This window comes from Lissotriton helveticus, chromosome 5_1, assembly GCF_964261635.1.
Source record: "Lissotriton helveticus chromosome 5_1, aLisHel1.1, whole genome shotgun sequence".
NCBI lineage: Eukaryota > Metazoa > Chordata > Amphibia > Caudata > Salamandridae > Lissotriton > Lissotriton helveticus.
Window position 1 is genome coordinate 582372025 of NC_136065.1, and position 12222 is coordinate 582384246.

General features: G+C 43.5%; 1 protein-coding gene across 2 annotated transcripts in view; it reads left to right on the top strand.

Annotated features, from left to right (window-relative positions):
* PER3 (period circadian regulator 3) overlaps window positions 1-12222 on the top strand; it is a 361451-nt gene that overhangs the window by 242874 nt on the left and 106355 nt on the right. For both annotated transcript variants that reach the window (XM_078642926.1, XM_078642925.1), the window contains one exon: window positions 9020-9262. In XM_078642926.1, the coding sequence (XP_078499052.1) occupies window positions 9020-9262 (243 nt within the window). The remainder of the gene's footprint in view (window positions 1-9019; window positions 9263-12222) is intronic.

The following is a 12222-nucleotide window of genomic DNA, read 5'->3' on the forward strand; positions in this document are numbered from 1 at the left end:
GGAAGGACATAACTTTCCATCCCCATGCAGATATTACACCCCAGAACCAACTGGACCAAGTCCATGTGCCTGGGTCTTGATGTATGGAATGAGCAATCTTGTGGAGCCTTGTTATTGCTTCGTACACAGATGGTGCATTATCTGGGATGAAAATGCAACAACTAGATTGGATCACTCTACAAGCTCCGCCCCTATCCGCCAAGATGACGTCTAGAACGAGGCGGTTTTGAAGAACGACAAGTCTAATAGCAGACTGTTCCTGGGTTAAGTTCGCCAGGGCAGATGCAGTTATATTTACCTGTGTTTCAAGAGTCCTTGTTAACCTGCGTATCAGTTTACTGTTTTGGATGGGACCTATGAAGAAAAAGAATCCTCTGTTGAAATCTGTATATTGCTCCCAAGCTGTTTCAGTCTGATCGATCCCTGCAGAATCTGTCTCTCTCTTTTGTCTAACATGTTCTAGTCGTGAATCTCTATGATAATTTGATGGGGCTAGAAAAACGGGTGGCAATAAGAATGCTATATAACAAGTCCCACCCCAGTCTAAGGGCAGATGTACGTAGGCTGTATGACCGCAAATGAAATAGGTATGGCGTGATGTTTTGAAAGAAGATAGTCCGTTATCATCAAACTCTACTACAGTGTTACACTTGCTGTGTCCCATATGTACTGAGCCTTTCTTACTAACACATAAATCACCTTTTGCTGGCAGGACTGATATAAACGGTGGACCTGTGTTTTGCTTGGACTGAACATTTAACATTATAAAATTAACAGATGCATTTCCCTGTTCGTACTCTTCATTCTCTAAATCTGTTCCTTTTCTTTGGGGGAATCCGTCTTTGTCTGGAAAGCATGCTTCATTCATTACTTTATTCAGGTTTCCGTATATCCAGCCACCTGGATAAGCTATGTACCTTCTATCTATTGAGGTCATTAGAGCAAACCATGCTCCACACGAACCATTGTGTGAGAACGGTAAAGGGTAGAAGGGCAAGACTCCCTTCGTCTCTTGATAAGGTGGCATTTGGCCACATACCCAGCAATCGGTCGCATTGCTGGTCTGATGAGAATGGTGTAACATTCGAATAAATGTATTGTTACGCAGTGCAAGTCGATATGACAGTTCATGGGGAGGCAGGTCACTAAATGTGTGCTCTGCGGTGCTGTTACTGGAAGAGTGTATATGTGAGGAAATGGGAAAGAAAACATGTAGCAATAAACTGACACCAATTATAACAATGCACAGAATAAAACGGATGATTAAGGGAACTATACATCTACTGCGTAATCTCTTGCAGTATTTTTCCTTCTTATCTCTCTTCCTACTATTCTCGTTATTACTATTCTTGTTTGTGATCTTATGCATGTCAGAATCGAGTCTAACCGATTCACCACCGGGTGGGCTTAAACAATTAAACTACGTCTGACTTGCTAGTTCTTAATCTAGACCTATTGCTGAGGGGTATTTTCTAGCAAAGGTCTTCTTTATTAAAAGTTTCAAAGTTCCAAAGTTCCAAAGTTCCAAAGTTCCAAATAGTGATGAAGGTGAGTTCGGCCTTTACGTCCTTCCACCAACTTCGGCGTCTTCCAACGTGGCTCAAGGGGACTTGAACGATCAAAAATTCTGGACACAAGTATAGAATCCTCTGGTGCTATGGCATGTTCCTTGACCTGGGTGTTGTCAGGGAAGGCGCCAGCAACCTGTGAACAACAAGAGAGTAGTGCAGAAATCAAGGAAGCCAGGTAATCTGTCAGCATGTTACTGTCAACATCAGTTAGTTTTCTTTGGCATAGGCGTACCCCACATATATACTCCATAAGGAGATAGGCCTGTTCTGGAATGAGCTCCCATACGCATGTAAAAGAGGGCAACCGGCAAGGCCACCATCCAATCCACGCCTATTTCTGTACAGATCTTAGCAATTTTTGTCTTGAGGGTCTGATTATGTCTTTCTACAAGGCCTACTGCTTCTGGGTGTCTGACACAATGGAATTTCCATGTATAACCTAACAGAAGGGACACTTGTTTCATTAGTTCAGAGGAGAATGGCTGATCGTTATCTGAATAGATCACATGAGGTAGTTCATATCTGGGGAAGTACTGCGCACTAATTATCTGGCTGTTGTAACAGCAGTATAATCTGGAACTGGATATGCTTCTGTCCATCTAGACAGTGCACACACAACTACTAGGACATACTTGTTAAACCTCTACATCTGTCCATTTGGATATAATCCGTCAGGAGAACTTCAAAAGGGTGGTCAGGAGGATGAAATCCGCCTTGTTCCACCGGAATGCCTTTACCTGGATTGAACTGGCAATAGATCATACATGTTTGCTGCTTGTTAAACCAAATGTTCTGTAAGCAGTCTAGCATTGCCTTCTCTCCCAAGTGTGTTGGACTATGTGCTGAGAAGAAAACAATGTACCTTTTCCCCTAGTCATCTAACTTTGGTTAATCTGGACCCCTCCTTGTTCAGTCTGTGCTGTCTGAGCTGTTCGGTCTGCCAGGTCATTACCCTGGGAAATGGTGTCTGTAACTTTGGTATGAGCTTTATATTTCAGGATAGAATTGGCTGTAGGTAAAGGTATGGCTTCTAACAGGGCCTGAATAAGCTGGCTGTGCTGAATCTTGGTCCCATGGGAGGTCTCAAGAAACCTCTCTCTTTCTCCTCAGAACCCCGAAATCATGAACAACGTCAAAAGCGTATTGTGAGTCAGTATAAATGTTTACTTTCAAGTGCTTGGCTCTTATGCAGGCTTGTGTCAGAGCGATGAGCTCTGCTGGTTGTGCTGACAGGGTGTCTATTTTCTGTGTCTCTATGACTTAACAGGTCTTGTCTTGGTTTTGTCACTATATTCACAACCTCCACACAGTCATGTGGCGGTGCATTTACTGTACTTGAGGGCAAAAGCGTTGCAGGATTCAGAATGTTACAACGTCTGATCTCTATGTGTGGTTGAAATAATGTCAGTTCATATCCTGTCAGTCTCGCTACAGTCAATGTAAAAATAAAAAAAGCATAAAATGTTTACTGTGACATGGAGTCGCTAAAGCTGGCGCGTGACATAATGCTCTTTTTAATTCCTCAAATGCCAAGGTGTGTTCTTGTGTCCTAGGGAGAACAGTCAAAATGGCTGCCTCCTGTGTAGTTAACTGTATGAGTGGGTTGGCTAGATATGCATACTGGGGAATCCATTGCCTACAGTAAGAAGTGGGGCCAATAAAGGCACGTACTTCCTTTTGTGTCCTGGGCTGTGAAAGGTTAGTAATGAGCTGTATGGTTCTTGTGTTAGCTGTCTAGCGTGATAGCTGTATACCTGGTGTACCCTCCTTGGAAAGCAAGTGTTGTACACCACTTGCTTTACACAGAAAGTACAAGACTGTCAGAGATGCAATGTCACAGTCTGGTTCTGATCCTGCTGCAATTAGAATGTCGTTTGTGTTGGTAGGCATGTAAACACTGTCTAGCTGTCTGTAGTGTCTGACTGTAAATGCTAGGGATCACTGTCATCAATCTAGCAAAAATAATTATATAAAAATAAATAAATAAATAAAAATGAATTCTCAATTCAAAAGCACTATTTTATATTGGGGAACCTCTATCCAAAACCTCAGCAGTTTTACAATAAATCCTACTCTAAATCCTGGTAATAGTATGACCATACTACCTACAATATGTTCTCTAAATGTATTTGAATAAAACCAAAGTAATCTTGTCATAGACAGAAGGCTGGAGCCTCTGTGAGAAACAGCCCCTCCCTCTAGAATTATGTTTGCGCTCGGAGTTTTGAATCAATTCCAAGCCGGGCTACACTGAGATCTACAATCGAATGACTGCCAGATGCTGAACCCATCGCAAGAGCAAGACTCCTGCCAATTATTCTGTTTACACTATTGGGGGAATAACTATCCATTTGCAAGCGTGACTTTATCTGAAGTCAATGAAGCTTTTAGTGTTGACTGTAATGAAGAACACTTTTTCTGTACACAAGTCAGAGGGGCTGGGGAGGTAACTTCGCTACGAACTCACTCCTTGCTCACCTACCCCTCCCCTCAGAGCCAGGAGCTGGCTCAGTGTCAAACATCACTAAGAGGAGACAAGCCTCTCACTCGTCTCTGCTTCTCTAAAATTGGGTCGCTGCCAACGCTGAGCTCATTGGAAGAGTCAAGCGTCTGCCAAGTTTCTTAAAGAGTGGGCTTGGTTGGAATGCAAGCTTCCACCCTCTACAGGCGAAGGAAGCTAGTGTAAGTCTGAGCAGTAGCCCTCCCTTCACATAAACATTTTCTCCGTGGCTCGTCAAGTATTTTTATTCTGCTTGCGAAGGAAGCCTGACTTAGCTGGAGAACAGCCAATAATCGTCCGCGGAAAGGAATTGGAGGATGGCCAATATCAACAGACAGGCACTCCAAGAGAGAAAAAGCCCTCCCTTTACATAAACATTTACTGGGAGCCAGGCCATCTCGGTCTCGGACTGTGTCTCAAGGTCAAAAACACATTCCTTGTACTTCAAAACATATCTGTTCCCAGTCCAGAGCTTTTCTAACTTTAACTGAAGCAAAATTTAAAACGTGGTAAATAGTAAATTAATAAAGACATACATTTTTTTTTGTAACTAAGTGACATGCTAGCATTTTAAAATAATTCTGTACTGCTACTTAAAAGCTCCACTTTCTAAAAAACACTTGTGTCTAACTAATTCAGCTAGAAGGCAAGACATTTGAAACATGGGCATTTGTTTAGCATGCAAATTAACACACAAATATGGGACAATGTGCTTCTGCACACAAGGCTATGCATTTTGCATTTGAGAAAAAGAAACGAATTATCATGGACTGTTGGGTTGGGACTGTTCTCTGCATACATCAATTGAAGTGTCTCCACTAAATGTTTATCTGTAACCATCTGTGTAAGCATTGCAGCCTAACTGACATAATAAACCCTATTTTCCAAGTCTTGTTTAATGAACACTGCTTTTACCGTGCAACATTATACCTTTCTATCAGAAGCCTGTCAAAGTACATAGGTGAGCCTTGAAACTAAATGAATGCAAATTGAACTAATGTAGGGGACACATAGCAATGCATTAAGATGGTAGTGTATTATAGCTATCAAAAAGGGCCATGTTCATTAATTTACAAATAGCCACTTTCCTAAGTGAGTGGGATAACATTCACACGCTATTCTAAAGGGCAGCTTGCATTGGGAAAAATATTCTGTAGAAACATTCCTATTTAAACAAAAAACACTGTTGCATTACACTAATTTAAAGCACATTCTCTAATGGGTCTGTTTCATATTTTCTTTCCAACCGTGAAAACATTGAAGCACTCTTTGTGCAAACCTTTATCTCAATTCGACTGGTCTATTTACAACTATACCGACCTCTGAGCCAAACACATTAAATCAAGCGTTCCAAGGCATTTACCATTCAATCTGCAAACTGAATACGCCCATAGGATAACATGGCAAATCGCACCTCCACACAAAACATGCTTTTTTCCACCACTTCCACAGCTCAGATCCTTTTCAAATTTTGCATCACAGTAGTCCAAGCTATTCCCTAAATCCTCACCAAAAAGCAACCAAATCCCTCCACTGGAACGGGTACGAATTTCCGCTCAAAAACACGCCCCCCCGCAAACACCAAAAAAAAACCGCCAAAATTCCTCAACACCTTGTTAAAACAAATACTGCCTTCTCAATTAAAGATATTAACTCTTTGGCAGCCGAAGCACAATCATTCCCCAATGACTGCAGTACATGGGAAAGTCATGAACTCATCTCTCCACGTTATCACATAACACATACGCACATCTTCAAAACATTTTCTCTAAGCACTTGAAAGAGATCCAGCTCTCTCCTGCCTAACGTAATGGCTAGGAACCTGATGATAACATGTTCTGCACAAGCCATAACTACATGGCGCTATTTACAAGCCAAATTATGTGGTAAATAAAATATTACCCTGGCTGAATTTCTAGGCATTAACAATTAGCATGCATCAAGTGAGAAGCAGAGTCCGTGGTATCTGAGTTAAAATGGGCTTTATTCCAATAACTCGAGTCAAAGGGAGAATATGTTACATCACCACAGAGGTTCAGGAAGAGTCTTCTAACATTTAATAACAAAACATTATATTATATACTTTTCACTCCTTGTACATAGGAGCAGGCGCAAGACAGAAAATGAGATAAGAGCATGTGGGCGTGCATGAGGGTGTGTACTTTGATGAGTCATAGGTGTGTGATAGGTAGGTGTCATAGGTGGGTGGGTACTTAGAGGAGGAGTTGGCATGACCAGCTCAAACTGTGCCCTAATTGTGCAACTTTGAGCATGACGTGCAATTGACGTGTAACTGGGAGGAGGCTGACTTTCAACCTAGCAGAGAGATCTTTTATGTCAAGGCGACCAGCACATCTAGTACAACTGATATCTAGAGTCAGCAAGCAAAAGAAGCAAAGGTTGTTCGTCACTAAAAGACAGAGAGGGCATATTTATTCGTTGCATGAGCTTTCTATGGGTGCAAGTACTGTGATTTACTTAAATGGAGACAGAATGGCTAGGCCTATCTCCCTCGGACGGGTTCTGTGTACTTTTCCTCAGATAACTGTTATTCATAATACTGTCTTGGCAGACTTCTTGCTGACGTGACTGCAGCTCAGTATGCCAAGAGTCATGTAAACATTAATTCAGAAAGTGGTTTCAGGCTCAACCAGTACGATATTTATTTAAAAGAGCACAATGCAAAATGCAAATACATGGGCCTTCATTTTAGCTTAACGTTTGGGAGACTTGATGACTTGACTTGCAGGACATGATTGCAGAGGCCTAGTGATTCAGGCCACTACGGGAAATATGCATGGGTGACATGCACATGACATGTAACATAGGGTATATGTAGTGGACATATTTGGTCAGGCAAAATATCATTTTCCTCAACCTCCCTACGGCGCTAAGTTAATGGGATAAGGCAAATGATACAAGTAATACAAGAAGTTTCAGAGTACATTACTGGTAAATTAGCTCAAGTGGATAATGCGCTCACTGCAGAGATTTATATGTAATCTGTTGGTCACTGGTACGTACAAATAATAACAACTTTTCTTCACTCTTCCTTTTGTAGTTACTCGTCTTTTTCAGAGACTTTTATCATGTAAAATATTTTTTTGAAAGTGTATTTCAAGGATCCCCTTCAGCTAAAGTCTTGCTTTGTTCACTCCTATTTATCTAGGCAATGAGGAGATTTTTTCCTTCTATTTGATCATCCAGTAATGTCAGCCAATGGCCAACAGCCTGATTGTTCAGTATGGATGAGACTTCCCCAGTGCTCACTAGTTATAGGTGTTTAGAAACTGTTGGTGTCAGCTGTAAAACAAATTTAGCTATCACTCTGTAACCAGTGACGGCTCCCCAGACCTGGTTGTGGACATAACTTCAATACCGCAAAAACTACTGTTCATATGAGGCCTCTTTTTGGAGTTAGGCGAGTCACTGAAGGTTGCAGCCAGGCTTGAATCAGGGGCCAGTTCTAGCTAAGATCAAGTTCCTCGTGGATCCTTGTGTCAAAAGCGAATCTAGTCTAATTATGTAATTCTTTACTAAGCCTACCTATCTGCCCCTCGTGAAATGGCGGTGTATTGCCCAGAGATGTGCTATGGCTGTTTTGTGGATGGGCTTATAATGAAGACTAGTTACAAAGTGCTGTGAAAGTGCTTGCATAGTTATGGTAACGATTTTTCAAAACGTTTGCTGCAAGAGACAATTTGAAAATTTAGCAACATTACACCGCTCTGCAAGCTCTTTCACAGCACACTACAGGCAGCAGATCTTAACTTCCACTCTTGCCCTAGACTGTAAAGAAAAATGTAAACCTCCTCCTGTATGATCTCCTATGAAAGTCTACCTACAGCCATGCTCTGGACTTCACTTGAGTCATGTGAAGCCTTCGGTGTGAGCTTGCAGAGGGGCAATGTTGGCACATTGGGGTTTGGCCACTGTGATTGTCCTGGTGCTCCCTTATGCCTACCTGCAACTGCCTGGCCAAAATCTGTTATTCTGCTTTATTTTTATTCAAACACATGGTGCTACTGCAGTGTAGATGCCACTAATATCGGGACCGTGATCACAAGAGCAGTATAATTGACTATGGTTAGGTCGAGAACAACACAACCAAGCAATATTGCATTTGTATAGCCCTTTGCACCCCTCTGTGGGGCGATGAAGCGCTTACCCACACGGATATCAAGCTACACCATGTAGGGGTTGTTGTTGAGATTGTGTTGTTTTTGTTTTGAGCCTATATGGAAATTGTATTCATGTCGGACTTGACGATCACTGAGGTTTGGTCATCATGTTATGGGATGCAGTGGCAGGTGGTGTGATGGGTGAAGGAGATTGAGAGATAGCTTCACAAATTGTAAATATAATAAGGACTAAGCGGCTTGGCCATGTTGGCAGCACGATGCTGTGTCCCTGTACACCAATTGGTGGAGCTGGTTGGGTGGTGGGTGTAATCAGAGAAAGCTCAGTGATCCTTTAAATACCTTTTTCCATCTAAAATCCAACCACTTTGTGGACTAATGTATATCAGGTGATCAATGGCCCTGTATTCCAAACCTCAGACTTTTTAATACTAAGGGCATCAACAACTTGGAGGGGTTCCGCAGAAATACTCACATGCTTGGGAAACAAAAGTCAGTGGGTGAAATACTCCAGAATTGCAGTTATCACTAACTCAGTGGGGCTAGTAACTTCTGCTACCAGCCTCATTGGTAAAACAGTGTGACCCTTAAGGAGGCTATTTGTGGGGGTTTAATCGGGGATTTGTAATGTCTTGATTTTCCAATGCTCTCTGTAATCTTCACTGATAAGAACAGTGACTTAGTAAATGGTGATGAAGACTGTTTCCAGTTTCAATACTTTTGCTTAAATATTGAAAGAAATGATGCTCTGACTTAAGCTACAATAACCTACAGGCCTTACAGTTTTCCTTTCCTGCCTCTTTTTTCAGAGGTGACGGCCTTGGAGGATGTCAATTTAGGCATTGAGCAGATTGAGATGCGCTCGCTCACTGCTTCTGTGGTAGCCCCAGAGGAGTTCAAGCAGGTGGGGCTCACTAAGGAGGTTCTCTCTGCTCACACCCAGAAAGAAGAGCAGGAGTATGTGGACCGATTCCGGCTGCGGATCCTGCAGTCCCCTTACAGCAGCTATCTTCAGCAGGGCAACCGGAGCAAAGGATGCTCCAATGAGTTGGGTAGGTATATGCTGCTTGACATCATCTCTGTACATCTATTGAGTGTATTTGCATTCCACATCAACCGCATGATATTACATTTAGTGACGTGTCCTGTACTGAATGAACATAAAGTTAATTGCAAACAAGCATTGGTGAAGCCAACCAGTCTTGGTTTTTTTTTAAGCAAAAGTGTTTTCTTCATTGGTAGTTAATTTTGTATTTGTAGTTGTTTGTGAATGTGCACTACTCCAGCCCCCACTACACTTTTGTAACATGTCAGTCATGCCTCTAGCCAGATTTGGGCGTCTAAAAGCATAAACAAATATGCAAATTAGACCATGAAGGACATGGCCGCCCTACCACATTTTCAACAGAGCCGCCGACACCATCGCACCCATGCTTTGCCACACCATCAACCGCTCCCTGGCAACCGTCTCATTCCCTGATGACTGGAAACACGGTGAGAACCCCCTCCTGAAGAAACCCTCGGCGGACCCCGCCAACCTCAAAAACTACAGACCCATCGCCCTGCTCTCGTTCCCAGCAAAAGTCATCGAGAAAGCCATCAACAGCCAACTCGCCACATTCATCGAAGAGCACAACATCCTCGACTCCTCCCGATCCGGCTTCAGAAAAAAACACAGTACTGAAACCGCCCTCCTCGCCGCAACAGACGACATCCGTACCTTCCTGGACAAAAGAGAAATAGCAGCCCTTATCCTCTTCCACCTCTCCGCTGCGTTCAACACAGTCTCTCACTGCACCCTAATACGCAGACTCCACGACGCAGGGATCCAAGACAAGGCCCTTGACTGGATCTACTCCTTCCTCTCGGGCAGAACGCAGCGGGTCAGACACCCCCCCCCACACCTCCCCTTTCCTCTCGGACCATACACCTACCACATGCGGAGTCTCCCAGGGGTCTTCCCTCAGCCCTACGCTTTTCCACGTCTACATGGCTCAACTCGCCCCCATCGTCAGAACCTACAAACTCAACATTGTGTCCTTCGCAGACGACACCCGACTCATCCTCTCCCTATCCAACAAACCCAACACCGCCAGACACCACTTTCGTGAAGACATGGAAGCCGATGCCAAATGGATGAAAAACAGCTGCCTATAACTAAACACCAGGTGTGTTGATCCCAGTTGACTTAGAGGAGCGTTAGCCTTGGAGGTCTTGCTAGAGCTACACCATGGACATATTGTGTGGCTGCTGAATAACTTTATGCAGTATTTTGTGGTGCAACTATTATCATTGATTGCGATTAGGAATACGTCTTCCGCGTGTGATTTCTACACTAAGGGCTGAGTGATACTCCCTTGTTTCTAAGCTTTGGAATAATTGAATTAATCATTTATTGGTAGCCAACCTCATTTGCTGGGGCGTTATCTCTTTGCAATCTAGGTCCCCCTCCCCGTCCTGAAGAAGACCCGCAGCTGAGGTGTTGATCCTCCCTCTACAGCAATAGGGTCGAAACGTCGACAATGTCCCCCCCCATTTTGATGTCTGTACCCCCTTCTCATTCCCCTCTCCACCATTGAAGAACTGTAGACTGAGAGTATGATTAAAATGCGTGGGGCAGGCGCAATATACTAAGTGAATAGAACCTTAGTTACATTTCAAAATATTGGATTACTCTATTTACTTACTTTTTTCTTTTCACTTGAGCACATACTTTTACACTCTTTACTGCACCTGGCAGTTTTTCCTCCCAACTTTTGGGATTTTTAAATATCTTTGTATATAGGAATGTGAAATAAATTGGCAGCCTTGTTTGTTGCTTTGTTAACATTGGTGTTCACGATTATTACTTTGGGCAGCATTATTAAGACTACAAATGAATTTGGCTTTTTCTGTTGCTCTTTTCTTTTACATTGCAGGATAAAGTCCCATGGATTAACGCAGATCTAATAGGAGTTGTGCATTCATTGTTGTTTAATGAATTGTGTCTAGGACCATTTTTTCTATATCATTCAATACCCAGGTCCTCTGACCAGTTTTGGGTTTGCCCCATTTTCTTAATGATTACAACTAAACACCAACAGAACTGAAGTACTCATCATGGGCCCAAACCCCAACGCCTGGAACAACACCTGGTGGCCCCCTGCCCTCGGAAGCCCGCCCATCACCAAGGACCACGCACACAACCTGGGAATCATCCTGGACTCAGAGCCCAAAATGGACTGCCAGATCAACTCTGTCTCATCCTCCTGCTTCCACATCCTCCGCCTCCTACGTAAGACCTTCAAATGGATCCCCCTCAAACACAGACACTCACGTCCTGGTCACCAGCAGGCTTGACAACGACAACGCACTCAATGCCGGAATAAACAAAAACCTCAATCGCAAGCTGCAGAACATCCAAAATGCCGCCGCAAGACTGGTCCTCAACCTGCCAAGACACTGCCACATCTCCCAGCACCTGCACACACTCCACTGGCTTCCCATCGAAGCTAGAGTCACCTTCAATATGCTAACCCACGCTCACAAGGCCCTCCACCACACCGGGCCATCATACCTGAACAACCGACTCAAATTCCACGCACCCCAAAGAACCCTACGATCAGCCCAGCTCTCCTTCGCTGTAATCCTCCACACCAGAAATACCAGATCGGGAGGCAGCTCCTTCTCCTTCCGTGCGACCAGAGCCTCGAACGACCTTTTGCTCCACCTCAGACAGCCAACATCGCTCCCCATCTTCGCAAGAAACCTCCAAATCTGGCTCTTCGACAGACCCCCCTCCTTGATGGACTGGAACATGCAACCCCTCAGCGCCTTGAGACCCTTACGGGTGAGTAGTCGCACTTAACAAACACCCGATTGATTGATTGACAGATTGTTGCAAGCAAATTCATCAGACAGTGATTTACAAAACTTGATTAAACTTTGTGCAGAGCAGAGATTGTTTCTAAAACAAATAGGCTTCATATACCGCTGCTGTGCCACTACCAAAATCGGATTTAGACAAACTAAC